This window comes from Anguilla rostrata, chromosome 10 (genome assembly GCF_018555375.3).
Source record: "Anguilla rostrata isolate EN2019 chromosome 10, ASM1855537v3, whole genome shotgun sequence".
Taxonomy (NCBI): domain Eukaryota; kingdom Metazoa; phylum Chordata; class Actinopteri; order Anguilliformes; family Anguillidae; genus Anguilla; species Anguilla rostrata.
Genome location: NC_057942.1, coordinates 33,781,531 through 33,801,933, shown reverse-complemented (window position 1 = coordinate 33,801,933; position 20,403 = coordinate 33,781,531). Strand labels below are relative to the sequence as shown.

At 46.0% G+C, this 20,403-nt stretch overlaps 1 protein-coding gene across 3 annotated transcripts in view; it reads right to left on the bottom strand.

Annotated features, from left to right (window-relative positions):
• The window catches only part of fras1 (Fraser extracellular matrix complex subunit 1), a 114,298-nt gene that overhangs the window by 36,499 nt on the left and 57,396 nt on the right, over positions 1 to 20,403 (bottom strand). For all 3 annotated transcript variants that reach the window (XM_064296643.1, XM_064296645.1, XM_064296644.1), the window contains exons 18-28: positions 20,214 to 20,381; positions 17,126 to 17,266; positions 16,015 to 16,158; positions 9,483 to 9,641; positions 8,147 to 8,293; positions 7,570 to 7,716; positions 5,405 to 5,545; positions 4,669 to 4,809; positions 3,934 to 4,074; positions 2,822 to 3,092; positions 1,563 to 1,647 (exon numbers count right to left, since the gene is read on the bottom strand). In XM_064296643.1, coding sequence (XP_064152713.1) covers positions 1,563 to 1,647; positions 2,822 to 3,092; positions 3,934 to 4,074; positions 4,669 to 4,809; positions 5,405 to 5,545; positions 7,570 to 7,716; positions 8,147 to 8,293; positions 9,483 to 9,641; positions 16,015 to 16,158; positions 17,126 to 17,266; positions 20,214 to 20,381 — 1,685 coding nt within the window. The remainder of the gene's footprint in view (positions 1 to 1,562; positions 1,648 to 2,821; positions 3,093 to 3,933; positions 4,075 to 4,668; positions 4,810 to 5,404; positions 5,546 to 7,569; positions 7,717 to 8,146; positions 8,294 to 9,482; positions 9,642 to 16,014; positions 16,159 to 17,125; positions 17,267 to 20,213; positions 20,382 to 20,403) is intronic.

Sequence of the window (20,403 nt, the reverse complement as noted above, 5' to 3'; positions counted from 1 at the left end):
CACTGAGATCAAAAGCTGCAGCAGACCACCTACCGAGACTGGTATTCTTTCAAGTGGCTACACATTCGCATAAGGCACATTAGCAGACATATTATTCAAGGACGTTTTAGACTTATTAATAAGACTCATTTTCCCACTGCAAATACACACTGTGGCTATGCACAGTGGGAGGGCCAATGACATATCTTCCTTTTCACAATTCTGCTTGTACAGTAGAATTTGCAGAAAATTAAGACCGAGTGGCTAGGTTTAAGCCCTTTCTTCTGGTTCCAGGCAACAAAACCCAAGCACCAAAATCCCTCACATTTTGGAAGAATCGACCAAACTGGTAGAAGAACTGACCAAACTGGTAGAAGAACTGACCAAACTGGTAGAAGAACTGACCAAACTGGTAGAAGAACTGACCAAACTGGACGAACCGACCAGACAGATGCCGAACGGCCTTCGGTCTTGAGAGCCCCCCAGCCTCTTGGATCTTGGCAGGCTCAAGCAGCGGTTAGCCACCGTCCGCAGCCGCCTAGTTGTGGCTGACAGTCTATGCCGCCAGCGTAGTGAGTTTTGGAAAACAAAGAGAAGTTCTCCCTGTCTGCTACGTGCCACAAATCGAACACTGTTGTGCAAGGCCCCGGGCGTCTGCAGGCTCTTAAAGGTCCACGCTTCTCCCTTCCTGTTTATGGACTACCCGGGAGGTTCATATTTTTAGCCGGCTGCCGCCACGTAGGCGCTGGTTGGTTCTACTATGTTTGTGAGGACGGAAAAAAGTTTTTGTTTGGTGCCCTTTTTCATTTTGAGTTTCGGATTTGAGGACACAGCATCAAAACATTATTACAAAATGGAGCCTTCCCTACGGCAAAGGTGCTCTGAACAATACTGGCACTGACTAATCTCCATCCCTAGAAAAGGAAATAAATCACTGAATAATTCAGTTATTTCCTTTTGGAAATATATACCCCAAAATATGCTTGAATCTAGAGATATGACATTGATTTCATGGCTAAAAGTTAAAAGTTGTGTTCTCTAACTAGATAGTGTTTAAGGCTCAGTATTATTAACAAAAGACACGTCACTCTGGAATACTAGGACTTTGTTCAGTCCTCAGAGACAAAAAATTCTCTTCTGATAAAGCACCTTGCATTTCACAATGCGAGCTAAACACCTGAGGTCAGAGACAAAGCCACATCCTTTGAGACTGCAGATGCTACCAGTGAAATTTTCAGCTGCATAAAAAAGAACACAGAGCAGCACTCCATTTGTATGTCACTGGAATAATTCTCGGTTCCAAAATTCCAAGATTGCTTTGCCGTGTCAAATAAGGGAGCCTTTGAATCCGTGGCTTGCCTCTCTGAATTCGTGTTGAGGATTCTTCCCACAATCCCCGGCGTGGCTGAGGATGTGTGGTGATACGGGCCTAGAGAAGAGATTGCGGAGCGTGTGTACCCAGCATGCTTCGCTCTGTCACCGTCTGGAGCAGAGCGGATGGGTGGTAGCGGCCGTTAGCTACCGGGCCTCGTATCTGGGGGCTGGCCCAGGGGCAGGGGCGCAGGCTGGGGGAACCCCCTTACCTGCAGGGACACGGCCTGGACGTTAACGGCCTCCGGCTGGGAGAAGAGCTGCTGATCGCTGACCCGCAGGGTGAAACGCCCGGTCCTGCAACAAAAAGCAGAGCGAGCCGCTAATTAGCCTCAAATTAATGAGGTGGGGGAAGAGAAGAGAACAGGACACAGAGAGAGAGAAAGAGATAGAGTGAGAGAGAGGGAGGGGGAGAGGGGACAGAGAGAGGAAGAAAGAGATAGAACGTAGACAAGAGACTGCAACAGAAAGGCAGCTATAAACATCAAAAGAGAGCGAATGAGTAACGGAGAAGTCAAGGAGAGAAGATACAGACTAACATAAAGAAAGACACAAAGAAAGAGAGAGAGGCGCGGTAAGAAACTTCTAGAGTGACCGAGCTGATACAGTAAGTGACTCGGGCAATAGAGAGAGCGGGAGGGAGGGAAAGAAATTGAGACAGAGAGAATGAAAGAGCAGAGGACGGGGACGGGGGGGGGGGGGATGGGGGGGGAACAGACGAGGTTCGACTGGATCTGCGACTCGCCCTGCGGGGAACACAAAGCGCTTCAGTGCGGGAGGCCGTGAAGAGTCACTTGGGGGGTCTGATTGGATGAACCCTCCGTGAGGTCATTATGAACCCTCTGTGAGGTCATTACATTTAATTACCTCTGTGGAGCCGCTGGAGCGTTTGACAGGGGATTGGCTCACCCCCTCCAGCCCCCCTCTCCGCACACCCCCCCCCCCCACACTAGCATCAAAGAAATTATTTTGACTCTGCAGCCCCTGCACAACTCACACCAGTGAGGGGATGAAATCACATTTTGCTTCAGTCAACCCAACACACCTGAATGTCATACAAAGAAGGTGTGGTTACATTAAAAGGATGCTAAAAACCAGAAGTTTTTCCTGAAATATCTTTCTTAAAAATAGCCTGAATTCTCCATACTGCTGCAGAAATATAAGAAATATAATATCAAATGAATGAATTATCAATGAATTTTGATCATTTTTATTATGTGTAAAAGTGGAGAACGGGTGATCTACGCAGACCCCTCCCACAAATTTTGGACACACGACATGATCCGCGATCGATATCTGACCGCACCGGCGACTCTGACCGAAAGGCAATTGCACCTGACGCGGATGTGCAGTGACCGTCACCGGGAGATGACAAACAGAGATTTCCTCAAGAGAAATCGTCTCGGAATTAGAAGAGGCGGCGCCCGGGGGAGGCGGGGAGGCCGGATTAGCCGCGTGTCACCGCTCTCACTTTGATTTCTCCTTGGCGTGGGCGAAGCGGATGGCTCCGCCCCGCAGCTCGGCGAAGGTGAAGGTGTCCTCCTTGCTCAGGCCCGCCTCTCTCCCGTTGGCCAGGCGAAGCAGCCTGCCGTTGCTGGGGGGCTGGACCAGCTGGAAGACCAGGTCCTCCGCGGAGCCGTCCGGGTCCTGGGCCGTCATGAAGGACAGGTCCAGGGGCCTGGTCCCGCCCACCTTCACCAGCAGGGAGCTGTTCACGTGCAAGGAAGGGGCGTGGCTGTTCGCTAAAGGGATGCAGAGGGATGCAGGGTAAATTCAAATTCAGTTTTTTAAGACAAACTTTTTTTTTCAAACCAAGCAATTTACCCACTACAGCTCCTATGAACAAGGGGTTTTCAATACATACAGCGCCCTCCATAATGTTTGGGACAAATACTTTTTTTTCTCTCAATTTGGCTCTGTACTACATAATTTTAGATGTGCAATCAAACAATTGGTTAAAGTGCAGATTCTTATCTTTTAATAAATGGTGTTTTTACACATTTTTGTTTCACCATGTGGAAATTACAAGACGTTTTATACATAGCCCCCCCCCACCCCCCCATTTCAGGGCACAATAACCGAACAACAAAAAAAGTGTCACTATCCCAGTTCTTTTGCATTTAACTGTATATACACACTCTCAGAAGAAAGGGTTCCAAAAGGCTCCTCTGTGTCTCCATAAAGGAACCCTGTCTAGTTCAAGCGTTCTTTGTCAGGCAACATGGACCAATCTGAAAGTTTTCACACTTTTCACAACCCACCATAGTGGGTTTCATAAAGAACGGGAGACAAAAGAATCAAATAACCTTTTCTGAGAGCGTAAACGTGTTTTCATGAAGAACAGTATTAGGTTTCCTACTTTGGGGATCAGATCTCAGTAATAAATATACTTCATATCCCTGTCTCAAGAGCAGTGCCTCCCATAGACTTTCAATATGTAGGACATCCCCAGGGCATGAATATCTGTAAAATACCTTTACAATGGCCACATGCATGTTTCGAATACCAACTTAATTACTTAATATGGTAAGAGGGAGCAACCTATCAGTTAAAACGCCCGAGAGGGGGGCGGTCCTCCAGTACCTTTGCAGGTTCTGGTCCTGGTGTCGGCGTAGAAACCGTGGCCGCAGTCGGCTGCGCAGAGCCCGTTCTTCAGGAAGGCGTTCTCACTGCACAGAGTGCAGTCCTGGGCCCCGTCACACTGCACGCAGTGAGCAGGGCATGCTGGGAAAAAAAGACTCAATGCTGAGTGCACAACCTGCGAGGCGGCCATTCTTCCTGTTTGGCAGTTTCATCTGGTGTTCGCTACAGCCCAAGCATACTAATTGAAAAGGCTTTGGCCTCAGGGTATTGGCTGCATTTTGGAATGTAGGTAAATTGCTCCATTGCAAAAGTGATCAATCAGAGGTTTGATTTTCAAAAAATCCAACAAATTCCCTCTATTCTCTGTGACAAAGCACTCCCCAATTCTACGCTTCTACCTAGGAGACATTTGTCTTTATGCAATAGATTTCACACATGAAATTACACCCATATAATACATCAATCTATCATTTGTGAATGCTAAGTGACTGAACAGTTTTGAAGGCTTTGCTCCATTTAAATAAATTACTGTTTGTATTAACAACTGCTTTTTCAGTTGTTTAGATATCTATCAAGTAATTATGTGTTAAACCGTAACAAATACATCTTATTCCCTTTAAATCACTTTAAATCACTAAATACAATCTCTGTGTTTTGCTTTGCGAGTGCACCATGACGCTCCTGCAGTGAATAAATCAATTTGATTGGCTGACAGGCACTAGAGGAACAGCTTACCAGCACACTGCCATGTAGAAGAATCTAGAAAGTGGCGCTGGCCGCATTCCTCGACGCACTGTCCCTGGAGCAGGGCATAGGGTGTCTGGCACTTTCTGCAGCGGCCTGGTCCCTGGCATTGCTCACAGTGGGCATCACAACCTGGGCACAGACAGCACTCAAGGCTCAGAGCCCACATGATGCAATACGCTACACACTACACGAGTAGTAGCTACACAAGTCACGCCAACCCTTTGAAGAGTAGATTTTTTTGGACTGTAATTTTTTTTTCAAAATTCCATGTCAGTGTTCTACAATTCCACTACTATCAACTACCAGCAATAACATTGTTACATCAGCATTAGAATGTTCTTAATGGAAATTAATCACATATTTTTGAGCTTACATCTTAAAGCAGGGGTGTCCAATGTTATCCGAAAAGGGCTTCCGATTTTTTTTGATTTTTGATTTAGCCCAGCGCTAAGACACCTGATTCTACTTATCGATGTCTTGATTGAAGACCATGTTGAGTTAATCAGTTGAATAAGGTGTCGGGCTAAAAAATAAATCTGCACCCACACCAGCCCTTTTCATTTAAGACTGGACACCACTACCTTAAAGGGTTAAAGGGAGTCTAGGTAACATTTGACCAGGTGGAAAAGGATTCATAAAAGTGAAAAGTACTTTATATTGGAATCCATTCTTGAAGTCAATCAACATTAGCAACGTCAACATCAAGTAAATGTGAGGCACTGACTCAGACAGCTGTCTCCATCCTGGAAGGACCCCACGGAGCAGCCATGGACACAGACGCTGTCCTGGAGGACATATCCCTCCATGCACTGGAGGCAGTCAGTGCGCAGCGGACCCCTGCATGCGTTGCAGCTCCAGTCGCACTCTGGGAGAGAAGGGGCGGGAGGAAGTGACACCGTCATGCACAAGAGCACCACTGGCTGCCTTCTGTAAAGTGTTGTTGTGACAGTTTTCTGTAAAAAGTACTATAGAAATAAAAATGATTTGATCTGATTTGATTCTGTCACAGTGATTCCATGGTCCGTTACCAGGGGTGACACAGAGCACCAATGGCTGGCTTCTGTCATAATCATTCCCTGGTTTGTTGCCGGGGGAGAAGCAGAGCAGAATGGCTGCATTCTGTCGCAGTCATTCGCTGGTCTGTTACTGGGGGAGACATAGCGCTGTCTGCCCCAGTAACAGAGTAAATAAAATCTAAAATTTAATGCATAAAGTTTACTTATACAGTCTTTATTTAGGACCTACAATTTAGTCAACCAAGGCTACATGAGCCAGTTCCACGTTTTTCATGTCACTGCAACACTAAGCCAATACTTGTCATTCACAGGACGCCTGTTGAATGCATGCCAGGAGGCTTTGCATGTGTTCCGATCCAAATACGTGCCAGGCGGCTTTGCATGTGTTCCGCTCCAAATGCAGGCTGACCCCGGCGACTAGATTTTAGCGCCTAGCGACAGCCACCCCTAATGCTTCCAGTGTCTTAACTGTAACATTCTATCACCTGCTCCAGACACAACACCCACCCGGCAGCATAAACCAGCTCGCGCTGCCAATGTGTTCCCCGCGTCTCCTCCCGCAGGTGGCTCAAACAGCAGCATTCATTCGCCAGGAAAGCCTCCCACCGAAAAGCCTTGGCAAGCCGGGCTCAGCCTTGGCAAACTCTCCCCGGAAACGAAACTTCTCCGCCCACCCTCCGCACTTCTTCTCTTTTTTTTTTTTCATCTCGAAACGGAGGTTCTGTGTATTCGATTTCCTCGTCTCCGCGGCGCGGCGCGGTGCGCCGCCCGAGCCGACCGGATCTCATTAAGTCGGCTTCTCCGGAGGAAATGCGGAGCCAGGAGAAAGAAAATAGCTGTTCTTTTTGAGTCGCGGTTTACTTTCCCATAAATAAGAGGACTGTCAATCTTCTATACGGAATGAGAAAAAGTTTCTACATCGACTGAGAAGGATAATGTAGAATATATGCACTCAAAGTTTCAACTGTGAAAGATGAAAACGAAATAAGAAGGATGGCTGGCTACGCCAATCCCATTTTAAAAACGAACATCAGTGTCGCCATGAGTGGTTTTCTACAAAAAAAACTGTCGCTCATCTAGCCAGTAATATGTAACGTGCGTGAGACTGAAGCTTGATGTATTTCCAGTTGCAGGAAAAAAAAAATACTTTCAAATTAATGTTACAGACAGTTTGCTTTGTCATTTTAAGCATACTACACGCATAACAAGTCAACAGTCCATACCAGAAGTCCGCAACTTTTTGTTACCACCCAGCAAACATTTTGCCAGGGTACCAGCTTCCCAGACTTACGGTAGTGCCTTTAGAGTAATAATGCTGAATTAATTCCATCTTTCCAAGAATTTCTACTGTGAGGTGTCTCCAGAAGCACATACAATCTTGCACATAAAATACAGCATAATCACAATATAATATATAATGATGAAAAAAATGCATTTGTAAGAAAAATAATGAAAACATAAAAAGTAATGGCAGTAATATTTCTGGCATCCAGACAATTTGCTCTTCAGCACTGTGTCTTGTAATGAATACAGAGAAAACTAATTTAAGTTATTTTAAAAAAAACTTCTGTACTATTGCATGATGCAGTACTGAGCCAGCCACTCTATATAACTTAATTCCCATTGCACCCGTAGAACAATTACTCATTAGAACATGTTTCAAAGGAAAAATGTGTTTTACCAATACACAAAAACCCATATCTGAAACAGCCAAAGAAACAATAAAAAATATTGAAGTATCAGCACATCTACAGCAAATCTATCACTGTGGAAAGAAATCCCAATCTTCTATTGAGCGAAGACACTCTATGGTATCCGGGTAGATCTGATTCCAGTAAGAAAGAGTGTGAAATGGCCTCCAGGGGATTGTTACCTCTGCACGCGCGGGTGGTGACGTTGAGGTAGTACTGGTGGGCGCAGGTCTCGTACTGGCACTCGCCGAAGAGCAGAACCTTAGCGGGGTCGCGGCAGGACGCGCACACCCCCGCCGTGTCGCACGTCAGACACTGGCCGTCGCAGGCTGTAAATCAGACGCACGCATTTACGCAGGAAGAAAAAAGCACACACGTATGCACAGACACACACGTGTGCACATACTCAGACACACCCACACAGGAACACACGAAAACACACGCACATGCTCACACACGCACACACACGTACACACACACACAAACACAATCCACGCGGAGACACACACAGGAGCACGCATGCACACACACACACACGTACACACACACAAACACAATCCATTTTACCCTTCACTCTACAATTCCAAGCATGAGTTTGGAACTGAGCTATCATCGAATGCTAATATCACATAAAGCACAATGAATACTCAGCGAATCCCCTGAAAGCTATCAGTGTCCTTGAGTTAAGTCTCTTGCTGAAAGCAGGAGTAAAACCCCATTGTACGACGTGTGTGAGAAACAGGTCCAGGCAGCACCCACCCTGACACACACGGCCTCCGTCGGCGTAGTATCCTTGCTGGCATCGCGGGACGCACAGGCCGGAGGGGGACAGGACCGAGGGGGCGGGGCAAGAGGTGCAGGACAGAGGCCCCTCCCCTCTGCAGCTCTCACAGGACGGGTGGCACTCTTGAGGAAAGTTTAAAGTGAAAACAGAATGCACTTACTGTGACCCCCTTACAGTGACTCACTTCAAAAAGCCATTTAAAATGTGCCAAAAAACAGAAATATGAAGCGAATATGAGCATCAGTCATATTTCATGGAGGTCCATTTGCCCTCTCAGGTCAATTGCTTCCATTATATTTTTGGAGAATAGGTAAACCGTTTTGGATCTCCAGAGTGCCACAGAATTTATATCAGACGTCTGGCGTGGCCACTTCCTGAAAACACCTTTCCAATGCCCCCTTCCAAAGCAAAGATCCGCAAAGCACAGTGAACTAGAGAATGGGGGTCTTTGTGGAAACCTGGTTCACCTCAAAGCACTTACACAAAAAAACACAGTTCCAGTGAAAACCGATAGACTGAGCAAGATCGTATGAAAACCTCTAATGTGATTCCACATTAAGTTTAATTTAAACTTGATCTGATTTCCTCAGCATATCTAGTTCTGCAAAATGCATGTTAAGTATGCACACATCTTGTTAACACATGTTCCTGATAACAATCTCATTTTCACCATATAATGAAACACTACGGTATAACAGACAGCGTTAGCCCTATAGAATGCATTTAATTAAACAAGCAATACATTTCAATGGCTAATGAAGAGAAGTGCCTCCATTTTAATTTAATTGAGAAGGTTACCAGACCAGACCAAAACTAATTCCGTCAGACAATGAAAACAACAGACGGTTCAATAAAGAATGTATGTGATGCCCCACAGAAAACTGGTTTAATACAAAGCAAGGCATTGTGGGTAAATATTGAACTTTGAAGTAGAACACACGCATCCTTTGGCGTGAAAGTTGTTCTAGACTGATGAAAAAACATAACTGCAGGACAGAGATCAATAATCAAAACATAATGGATACTACACAAAAATATTCAACAAAAAATTCAGAAATACACATATATGAGCAATACAAACTAAATTGGGCGGTATGGGTTATCAAATTGAGGGTTATATAGTAACAGATGGATATTGAGGGGTTATCCACTACAGACTGGCAGATTTGACAGGCTCATGCACAGCAGTGATAATTCAACTCTGACAGAGTACATACATATGAGTCCAATAGGGGCCGTGTGTACTCTGTAAGGACTGATTTAACACTGGACATTTTATTGTGTAATGGTGCAGTAAGGGACGACACTCACTGCGGCAGGCTCCCTGCTGACTGTAGGACCCAGCCGGACAGTGAGCGACACAGCGGTCGTCCAGGAGCAGGCTCCTCTGGCTCTTACACCACAGGCACACGCTCCTGTCGGCCTGCGGGTCAACCTGGGCCACGCAGCGCTGGCAGTCTCCATGGCAATCTGAAAGAGCGGGAGGGAGAGAGAAAGAGGGAGAGCAAGAGAGAGAGAGGGAGAGAGAGAGAGAGAGAGAGGCAGAAAGAGGTAGGGGTAGACACCAGGGGGAGAGGAAATGAGAGAGAGAGAGAAGGAAGAGGTGAAAGAAAGACAGTCAGAGAGAGGGAGAGGAGAAAGAAAGATGGACAGAGTCAGAGCGAGGGAGAGATAGACAAATGGAGAGAGAGAAAGAGAGAAAGAGGAAGAGAGAGAAAGACAAACAGAATCAGACAGAAAGGGGGGAGAGAGAGAGATAAAGAGAGAAAGATAGTGAGAAAGAATGAGAGTGTGAGTGTGAATAAGTGGAGCAATGGGAGTAATCAGTTCAGGGCTTGTTGTTACCCCCATTAGGGCCGCCCTAACCGGCGTGTGCAGACACCGGCTTAATCTCAGCCTGCCTCCATCAGATCGCACAGGGGATGCGTCTGACTGACCGTGAAGAAACCCTGACTCCGAGGCGTGAAGATACGCATCTGCAGACAGCGACAAGCGACACGAGAATAACAAACAACGCCTGGCCTGAATGGGGGTGGCGAAGCATGCCCTCAAAGAAATTCTAACCATTATTAAGTTTGCACGCGAAATCTGTGCCAACACACAAAGTTCAGTGAAAGAATTACCGTGCGTCCGGGCGTCTTAAGAACAAAAACGCAACACGAAACCAGGCTTTTCAAAAGGAGAAAAAATAATCCTATTCCTGGACCTGTTCCCGATCCACTTAAGTGAGACATTAGGAGGTATTTGGAAACCACATTTAATGAAGTCCTAACTCCCCAAATGTCAAATTACATACCTTCTAATTCCTTAATAGCGCATAAATGAAACCAAAAAGTCTGTGACCAAATCTCATTTTTAGTTGCAAGTTTACGACACGACAACTGTTTTGTGTGCTTCTGTGCATTGTTGAAGAAGTATGCAGAAAAGATTTTCATTAATACCTGCCCAGGTGGGTGCCTGTCTTTGCTGCTAGTGGGGCCAAAACCAACAGTATGGTCCCCAACCAGACTATAGCCTCATTTAGAGCCCTTGAACCCAAAGCTGCACTTTCAACAGAGAGCAAGTCTAGAAGCTTCTGCACGTCTTATAGGTTTGAACACTGACAAAGCCTCACCGTGCAAAGATTAGTCTGTCCACATCATAAAAGGGTACAGCACAGTAGCCATATGGGGGGGGGGGGGTAGCCTCTGCGTGTTTTCATTAGCGATGAAGGCATCAATGCTATGTCGCATTACATCGCATCAAGCAGTCAAAACAACGCATGCGGAATCCCCAGAGGAAAAAAATGATTGCGGCTACACGGCAAATCAAACGCGCTGACACGTGCTGCTCGCGCGGTCACATGGGAGTCAAATAATTATGTCTCCAGAGAGTTTCTTGCCACCTGAACACGCTGTCACCGGCATACGAAATCGAACGATTCAAAGCCTAATTAACATCAGGAGCGGCGGCGAACAAACGCAGACGCCTGCCTGAAGCCGCCATCGGGGATGCGCGGCTCGGTTCGCAAATAAGTGGCCATTGTAATTTGGAACAAATAAATAAATAATAAATGAATGAAAATAGCGCGGATCGCACAATATTCTAATTAACGTGTTAACGCGTTCTCTTGTTTACATTCACGGCTGCGTATGAAGATAACACCTAAATGAAAAGATGAAACGATTTCCATGGCTTGTTTATTCCTTTTATTTCTTTAATATTTAAAGGCAAAGTACGCCCTAGATCCATGTTATGGTATTTTATTGATCCCCTGACTGTTGTTAAAAAATATGTTATTTTTCAAAGTTGTGGCTGTCTAGATATCTTACTTGCCTGGTTCCGCATCCAAAATGACTCAGCTATGTAGACAGGCTAAAAATTCTTGTTAAATTCTGTAAAAAGGCAGGCCACACAGTCATTTGTGGCCAATGGTCAAATTAGGGTTCCCTCTACTATCATTTTAGTGCAATTTCATATTATGCATAGTATCCATATTAATAAAAAGAGGCACCATGCCCTTAACACCTTGGGAAGCTACCGTTGACATTATTCTTGCACCTTCCACCTTATAAACCAGAGTACACTGTAGTTAAACTGATAAGTTACGGCATGCGATGGTAACAGACAGACAGTGATTGATAGCAGCGTTAAACTCATACACCGGTGTTTCCCGCCACTCCCGCAGCTGAAATATCTGATTAAAGATTTAAAGTGCCGTACTCAGGGGACACCGTCTCGCAGCTTAAGAAGCATCCGCGACTCAGACGCAGATAAATTCATTCAGCTCGGCGCTTTAAACATTTAACAGCCCCTTCCGTTCAACAGCTGTTTCCCATAATTCAGCTGCTGCATGGGGTCACCTTGCAACAGATGATGAATTGGTTGATTAGATTTTGAGCTTACTGGCTGCTACTACCGACTGAGAAAAGTAATCGCATAGTTCACCACTGCCAAGGAAACAGATCAACAGATAAGGAATTGATCAAACCCAAAATAATACATAGAAAAGAAGAATAATTTCATAGTTTCTCTCCTTTTTTTTTCTTCTTCCCTGGTGCTGCAGTGTGTACAGCCCTCCTATGCACTATATAATGAGAAAGTGAATTTTTTAATACCATACAGTCTTCACAGAACTACAGGAGAGAGCTGGAACCAATTTGCATCTCTAGCTAATGACATTCGGTAGCCTGTGTGTACCTGGAATGTTGCTGGGAGTAAGTATACTTTTGCTACCTCATTGGGCTCTGGCTGGCATATATCAGCTACAACTTGGTTAATGGACAAGGCGTCACCACTGTGGAGTCCCAGTTCCAGTAGGTTGACCAGACCACATACCTGAGGTCGAAACATGAGTGCGAACGAGGCTTGAATCTGTGAATGTTGAACTGTGCCCATACCTGGCTGTGCCTGGCTGAGCCTGCTAGGAGGGCCTTAGCAACTCTGGATCATGTGACACAGGTTTTATAGGTGATCACAACTTTTCAAGGTCCAGGATATCTCCCATATGTCCCCTAACTGAAGAGTTACACCTATTTAACCAATCTCATTCCAGTCACGTCCTCGTACACAGACGCTCTCTGGAAATAAGGTTTCCTTATTATGAGAGTGTGGATGCCACTTCCCTTGGCATGCCCTGAGTTGGTAATGACTCATTTTGGCATGATGTAGCTGCATATGTTCTCACCAGCATAATTAATCACGATTATATGAGGTACGCACATTTCTCAAACACTGCACAGAGCTGGGGCGGCCAAGGCACAAAGTGTCACTCAAAGATTTCCGCGTAAGAAGGCATCGAAGGGTCCCATCGTCCAACATAAATGCTAAATCTCTATTCTGAATTCAAGAAGCACTTATTAAACCCAGAGGGAATCACTCTGTGGCCATGTTTTTCTCCATAAATAGCCTAGTGAATTCAGCCATCGCCAACATTAACTCACCAAGCCACGGGAAAAAATAATAAATAAAATGCTTGAGTGTGCATGCATGTCACAATTAAGGGCAAATGGGAACTGAATCAAAGACCACACCCTGGTCCTGATCTACTAAGACCTTTAGCATTCTCAAAACATTTTAGCGCATGCAAAAGTAGTAACACAATCAGTGATTGGTGCAAAACAAATACCATGACCAATCATTGGTCATGTTATTGGTTTTGCATGTGCTAAAAAGTCTTAGTAAATCAGGCTCTTTGTGTGGAAGCATGGAATTTCACCAAGCACGAGAGAGCTAATTGAGAGAGTTCAAATCAGACTCACGTGAGAGGGTCACGCTGGGCAGCATTCATGCATTTCTGGACGGGAAGATAAAACTGATTGGTAGCCATATGAGTGGTGTTGTTATAATAGTAATAAATCCAGTTAAAGTAGTTCTGGAGCATGCAGAGTTTCAGACAGGGTCATGGGGAACTATCACGGAGGGACCAGCGACCCTGGGAGGCTGGGAATTTGTGTCTTGAGTGGCCGTGAACCTAATGAGACGGAACAGATAAAAACGGGATCGTATGCGGGTAGGAGAGAGCAGGGATGGGTCAAGATGGAGGGAGACCAGGGCTACCTGGAGTAGGAGGAGTGGTGTGTGGCCACGCAGGCTAAATAAATGTGGAAAATATGTTTTTTGGGGTCTTGATACAGAACTGTAGGGCATATTTTATAAAGGCTTGCCCTCAGCATGAACAGTAAAAACGTGCACACTCACACATGCGCATAGACTAGCACACACACACACACACACACACACACACATGCAGGCAGGCATGCTGGCACGCATTGTACACACACACACTCATACACGGAAGAACATAAATGCAATTAAAATCAACTGAATGTAATTTGAGATTCATCACCCCTCTACCCTCCTTTCTCCAAAGGGGCTTATCTTCCTTGTAAGAGAGGGGTTTATCTTAGGCGGCGTGTGGGGCAAATTAATTATTCATCACGGTTTTAATCAAGGGAGAAAGTGATGGAGCATTTAAAACACAATAAATTCAATTTCATACTGTTAACTCGCAGGAAAGCTGTGCTTTATCACAGTCTATACAGTAAACCTATTTCTCAAGCGAAGGGCAGATTAGGTTACTTAAACTGCGGTGGTTACTTCTACAATTGTCTCCAGCTTCTTTCCTGTGGGAAAATCTTGAAGAAATTATTCATTTGAATTCAACAGTTTTCTTATTTTTTTTTTAGGGGAAAGAGAATCAATCAAGACACGAAAATTGAAAATGCCAACCGGGGCTTCAAATGAAAGAAAAAAACAAATGTGTTAAAATGGAGTTTGCTGACTGCTAATACGAACGGAAGCGTGGGCGAGTCACACAGCCAAAGACTTCTCCATTGTCTGCGGCAAGAGACTACGTGAATACAACTCCCTGGACAGCCCGCAAGTCTACTAATGACAAATGGCTGTGACTTAATTCATGACTAATGACTGTAATTGTGGCCTAATCTAACAGATAGAGCCCCTTTCTGGGAATCGAATCAAACCTGGTTTGTCCCGTAAGAGGTAGATTACACAGGCACGTCATCACCGCTCCGGGGGCTTTGAACACTGTTGACGTTAAAGCACAGCGTATCATTTAGCTCATTCCATCGCCGGCATGGAGCCCATCTTAAAAAAGCCTTCGCCCCTCTCATTTCAAATTTCAAAAGCGAACCGCCTGTGTTTTCAAAACAAGAGGGAAAAAAAAGAAGCGTTTAAAGCGGCAAAAGTGGAAAAACGGGGGAGCGGAGACACGGTAATCTGATTTTCCTCGCTGTGTCAGGACTGTGGCGGAGCACATCTGGGCCAATCGCCCTTCAGAGAGACAGAAAACCAATTCTGACCCGGCCGATTATGTCCTCCCCTTCGGTTCTCATGTCGCTGACGGGAACACATTGGCCTGCCGCTTCAGGCCAACCTCGCACGCCCACAGAGCTGCGCTGTCAAGGCTATCTACGCGGCTAGAGACCGATACGCTACAGACGGTTCCAGAAGGTTCCGCTGAGGTAAACCAGGAGAGCCAACATCAAAAACCCAGAGCGCCCAGGTCCCATTCATTTTGTTCTTTGTGAAAAATCTGATACTTCTGCTTTGCTGGTACATCAAGTTTAAATCCTCGACAAGCAAAAGCTTGCAGTATAACCTCCCTCACCCGCAACGCCACCTCCACCTCATCCTCCACCTTCACTCTTCTTGGCATTACCGTTAGCAGGGTGGAGGCTCAACACAGGTGACATAGAGATTAATCATTATAATAAAGGTGAGACAATGACCAGCGCCCAACTTTGTCTATGGAAGGTGCAAGACCAAAACAATACTGATCCCCCAGCCCTATTCAAAAGACCTATGATAGTGCCAAATCTGAAACAGGGGGCCACTTCCAGGTGTGACTCATACACTACCGTGAAAAAGATAAATAAGAAGGTCAAGTTAGCATGAATTTACAAGACCTGACTTAATTCACACAAATGTTCAGCTATAGTATGCCGTGCTCATGGGAGCTGAAGTCCAAAGGTGAAGTCTGTAGAGTGCATTTAACCTTGCCCTGGACTTCATTTCCCTACAGAGTACAAATTGGTATGCAGTCCAATGATCTTGGGTCAAAGTTCCTAACTTTAGACATTTAGAATAGGGCTTGGTAGTACCAATGAGTGTTTTTCAGTTGACCAATGTTTGAGTCTTTCATTTGCAGAACAAAATGTCCACTGGTAATTTGACTCTAACAGAGTACATATAAATCCAACATGGAACATTTTACTGCGTGGTTACGTATACACGGTCAATTATTGACAGCAAACAATATTTCTTTCTGACAAGAAATCTTTGAGGAAGCTCCTCCTTCTCATTATCATAAAGTGCCCGCCCACCAGCTCCCAGTCCTTACCAGCACAGTGTCCCTCAGAGTTTAGGTACTGCCCCTCAGGGCAGCTGGTTCTGCAGTATCCGTCAATCAGGCTGGCGTGGGGCAAACAGGCCGAGCAGTCCGCCTCCGAGGGGCCTGAGCAGTCCCTGCAGGAGGGGTGGCAGGCTGGGGCGGGGTGAGGGGGGGCGGGGGGAAAGGAACAACTGTCAGCACTGAACACAATACTGAACACTAAGTGCCAGAGGCCCAGGTCAAAATGAGACCCTATTATCGACCCACGCTGAATGCATTGAATAATTCATCCCTTGTGGTTAATTCATTCACTTTCAGGATTATGCGAAGCCTGGCATGAACCCAGTATCAGATTTTCAGCTTGTTTTAGACCATCCAGAAACCTTACAGCAAGCCAGCCATCAGTTTCAATCCATGTATTTAGGAAACTTTTGGCTAATAAAAAAAAATCTAATTTGCTGGGGCTCAACTTTCCGACTATGAAATCGTTCTTTCTGGATTGGCTGAATCAATCCTGCTAACGTAGCCTCTGGGATTTCCAGCACAGAGACCGTTGTCATGCCTTTCTAATATAAGGATCATATTAACAACTACGAAAACAGATCCATAACAATAAACTTTGAGTTATTCTGACGTTCAGCTAGCATTACGTGCACATTGTGACACCTCCAGCACATTTAAATCCCATACAAGTAAAATATTACTACCCCCCCTACCACACTAGATGGGAAAATACTGTAAGTGCTGCATAGAGGAGACTGCGATGTAGATCATTGAACATTAAGCACCCATCTACAGAATGCTGCTTCATCACTGCTTTTATGCAATGCAACGGTGGGGTTTAAAATGCTGACTAAGGATGCCGTGTGTTTCATTAGAGCCAAATCAGGATAATAACATGGAACTAGCTGAAATCCGTGCATATTCAACGAGGCCTTTTCAACGAATCAGATGAATTTTCCTGAATGGTGGAGATGAAATGAAATCACTTAATTCCCTGAATGATGGAGATGAAATGAAATCACTTAATTTCCTGAATGGTGGAGATGAAATGAAATCACTTAATTTCCTGAATGGTGGAGACTAAATGGAACTCAACCCGTCTCTGGTGCCTACTCACCGGAACATGTGCCGTCCTGGCCGTGGAAACCGTGGGGACACCTCTGCAGACACCGCCCCCGGTGCAGGAGGTTCGGGGCGGCGCAGGCGGTGCAGTTGAAGGCGCTCCCCCCGGCGCACTGCGAGCAAGAGGCGTCGCACTCTGAAGAGGGACACGCTAGAGGTCAGCGGGGTCATTTTTGTCGCTACGTTTTTGGTGCATCTCATGTTCTGCAGAAATGAACTACCTCCCGACCTGCCCTCAAACGACAAACCCACGTGGATTCAGGCATGCTGGGAAAAGAAGAAGGCCGCCTCCGCCAGCCCCGCGACCTCGTTCAGTCTAACGGCGAACCTCTGAACCCGGCTGTCAACACTCGCAGGCAGGAGTTACGGCTCAAAATGAGTTCAATAAGCAGACGGTCGCACCTTTTGAAGGCATCTCCATACCCCTCAGAGAAAGGCCGAGTTTAGAGTCGCCTTACACCACCCCCCCACCTCCCCACCCCTCCCACACCCACCCCTCATTCTCCTGACAACCTGTCAGGGATACACAACCTCTAAACAGCTCAAGGGCGCAGACCGAACTGACAAACACTCGACTTTTAGGAAAATAAAAGCTCGGCCTGCTTTTTTAGCGAGCCCCGCCGGCTCGTCTCGATGACACCAGACGTCCCTCACGGCAGAGACCGCGGCCCCCGCGTCTTTTATGCGCGCGTCTGTTTGGGCCGCTTAAGCTGTCGGCGAAAAAGAAAGGGCTACCTATAGCAACGATCGAGTTCTCTCCCTCCCTCCCTCCTTCCCATCACTGGAAGCACAATCAAACACCTCAGCAGAACCGCCTTCTATTGCGAAGAAATAAAAAAAAAGGCCAACAAAGTCATTTCGTTTCTTTCATTTAATTTGAGATATCTGCTCTCACACAGAGGCCGGCAGGCAAGGCTGCATATTGATTTCTGTGCCGTATGAAAGATATATTTTTTTTCGATTGACATTTTCCTGGAAACATAAGGAAAAGCCAGGGGCCTGGAACGTGACTGGTGCAATATTGTTTGAAGACTCCTCCTGATCTCAGAGGTGGGATTCTTGGTTTTTTGTGATCCGCTTCCTCGGGGGGTCTTCAATCATTGTAGCAGTGCAATGAGATTCCTCCATCGCTCCTTGCCAAACGCAATACCCAAACACAACTTTGGCGTGAGATCCCAAACACAGTAAGCCCTTCAGTAAAGCCTCTGTCTCCACAAACAGGCGAAACAAGGAATTCCGTCCAAGAATTTCCCCCGGCCGACATCCAATCTTTCAGCAGGCAGAGGTTATCCTCAGACCCCCCCCCCCACCCCTTTAGCCTCCACAGCATGGTATCCATCAAATAGTGGAGATTGTGTTTTCCCCGCCCCCTTCCTGTGACATCACAATCACAGACAGTAGCCCTGAGGAAGTGCTGCAGCTGCCTGAGCATGCTCCCTCAACACAATGGAGCCCATTGAAGTCCCTGAGACATGTCTCCGACACAGACCACTGGGCCATGATAGGGATCTCTTTGACATGTGCGTTTGCCTACAGCTCTAGTTCTGGCTGTTATAAGGACTACAAGAGATATCAGTTCCATGAAGGACAACAAAGAGTTCAACTCTGCTAACAAATGTATCGTGGCAGATTTGTTTCCATTAATAAAACAAATGGGAGAGCGTTCACCACAATGCATTATGGGAAATAATCCGCCCTTTTCTTCATTGTCAGTGTGATAATGGCTTCTACTGAATAAACCATTAATGGGACTGCCTACTTTCGTTCAACCAAACCGAGCCAACCCTTTGAAATATTGAGCATCCCTGATCACCACGTTAGGGGTCATTTGTTCAGCTGATTTTTCCTTCCTTCCAGAAGAGGCCGGAGAGTGAGCGCAGGCGGACTCGGCGGTGTGGCGGGCGGCTATCTACCGGAGGAAAGCGGCGCGGAGGAATGCGAGGAGATACGCTTGTTTTTAGAAAGGTCACCGTTTCTCCCGGCTCAGACCGTGAACTGCATGTAGCAGTCTGTTAAAAACGAACATATCATAAATCATAACGGCGAATCCTGCATAGGGATGCTCTTATAATCCCCGTGGGACCGGCGCTACCCTTTCGCAGAAAGCCTTAGCGGCGCTAGATTAATGTGCGATTCTCCAAATAAACGGGACTGACAGAAGACTGCTGTTTAAATTTGCATCAAGCATGCAAAAGCACGGTGGCGGGTGATAGTCACTATTTTTTAATATTCATTACATTTTTTGAGCTCATTTAATTTTTCATTTGTTTATTTTTTTGTTTAACTATTTGTACCTCTTACTAAATTAAAACCATTGAAAATGCTTGTGGCAAACCTGCTTACAAAAACAAGCAGGTACAATCATTCACTGGAACCTTTGCTAATCTTTAACAAAGATGGTTATAGTTTCAGCAGGCTTGTTACCATCGTGGTTTTAAGAGCTTATTATTAAGCCCAAGGCATTAGCTCAAGATGCTAAGCCCCCTGTTCATAAAGATCCTCAGCCACAAGCCCCAGGTGTAGAAAGTCCATTTTGTGGACTGTGGACAATTAAGTGTCGGTTTGCATGACTGCGCCATATTTGGGGTCTGCATTATCCTTTCTATAATTGCATGAGTTTGTCAATAATTTGTTATCGAAACGAGCACTTTTTTAATACCAACACAGATTATGGCCCAGCAGCGTGACATCGCTGACTATCTGGGAATATATTATTTCTCTACGATTGTATTGCATAGGCATAAATATATATGCAAATCCTCTCAGTGAAGGCAAATGTGGGCATGTACTGCATAATCACTATCATCATCAATTTTACCATTGTCATCACCATCAACAGCGGTTGTCATCATCAACACATTCGTCAACACAACACAAGTTATCAACACATCCATAATCTTCAATACATAATCATAATCACATTCATCGTCATCATTTGTCATCATAGCAAGTCGGGATTGTTTGCATCACCCCCACCATCATCTCCTTTCGCCACTGTTACGATGGCCATAATTACAATCGCCCTCGCCATTGCCGTGACTACCGCCCCGCGCCCAACACGACGCCCACCCTCGGGTACTCGCCTCGGCAGACGCGGTCGGGGTCCGGGTAGGAGCGGGCCTTGCAGGCGGAGACGCAGACGCCGTGCGCCAGGCGACCGCTCTGAGGGTGCAGCGCCTCCTCCGGCTTCCGGCAGCGCAGGCAGTCTGAGTGTTTGGGCCCGACGCAGGACCGGCAGGACGGGTGGCAGCCTGAAGGGGGGGGTGGGGGTGG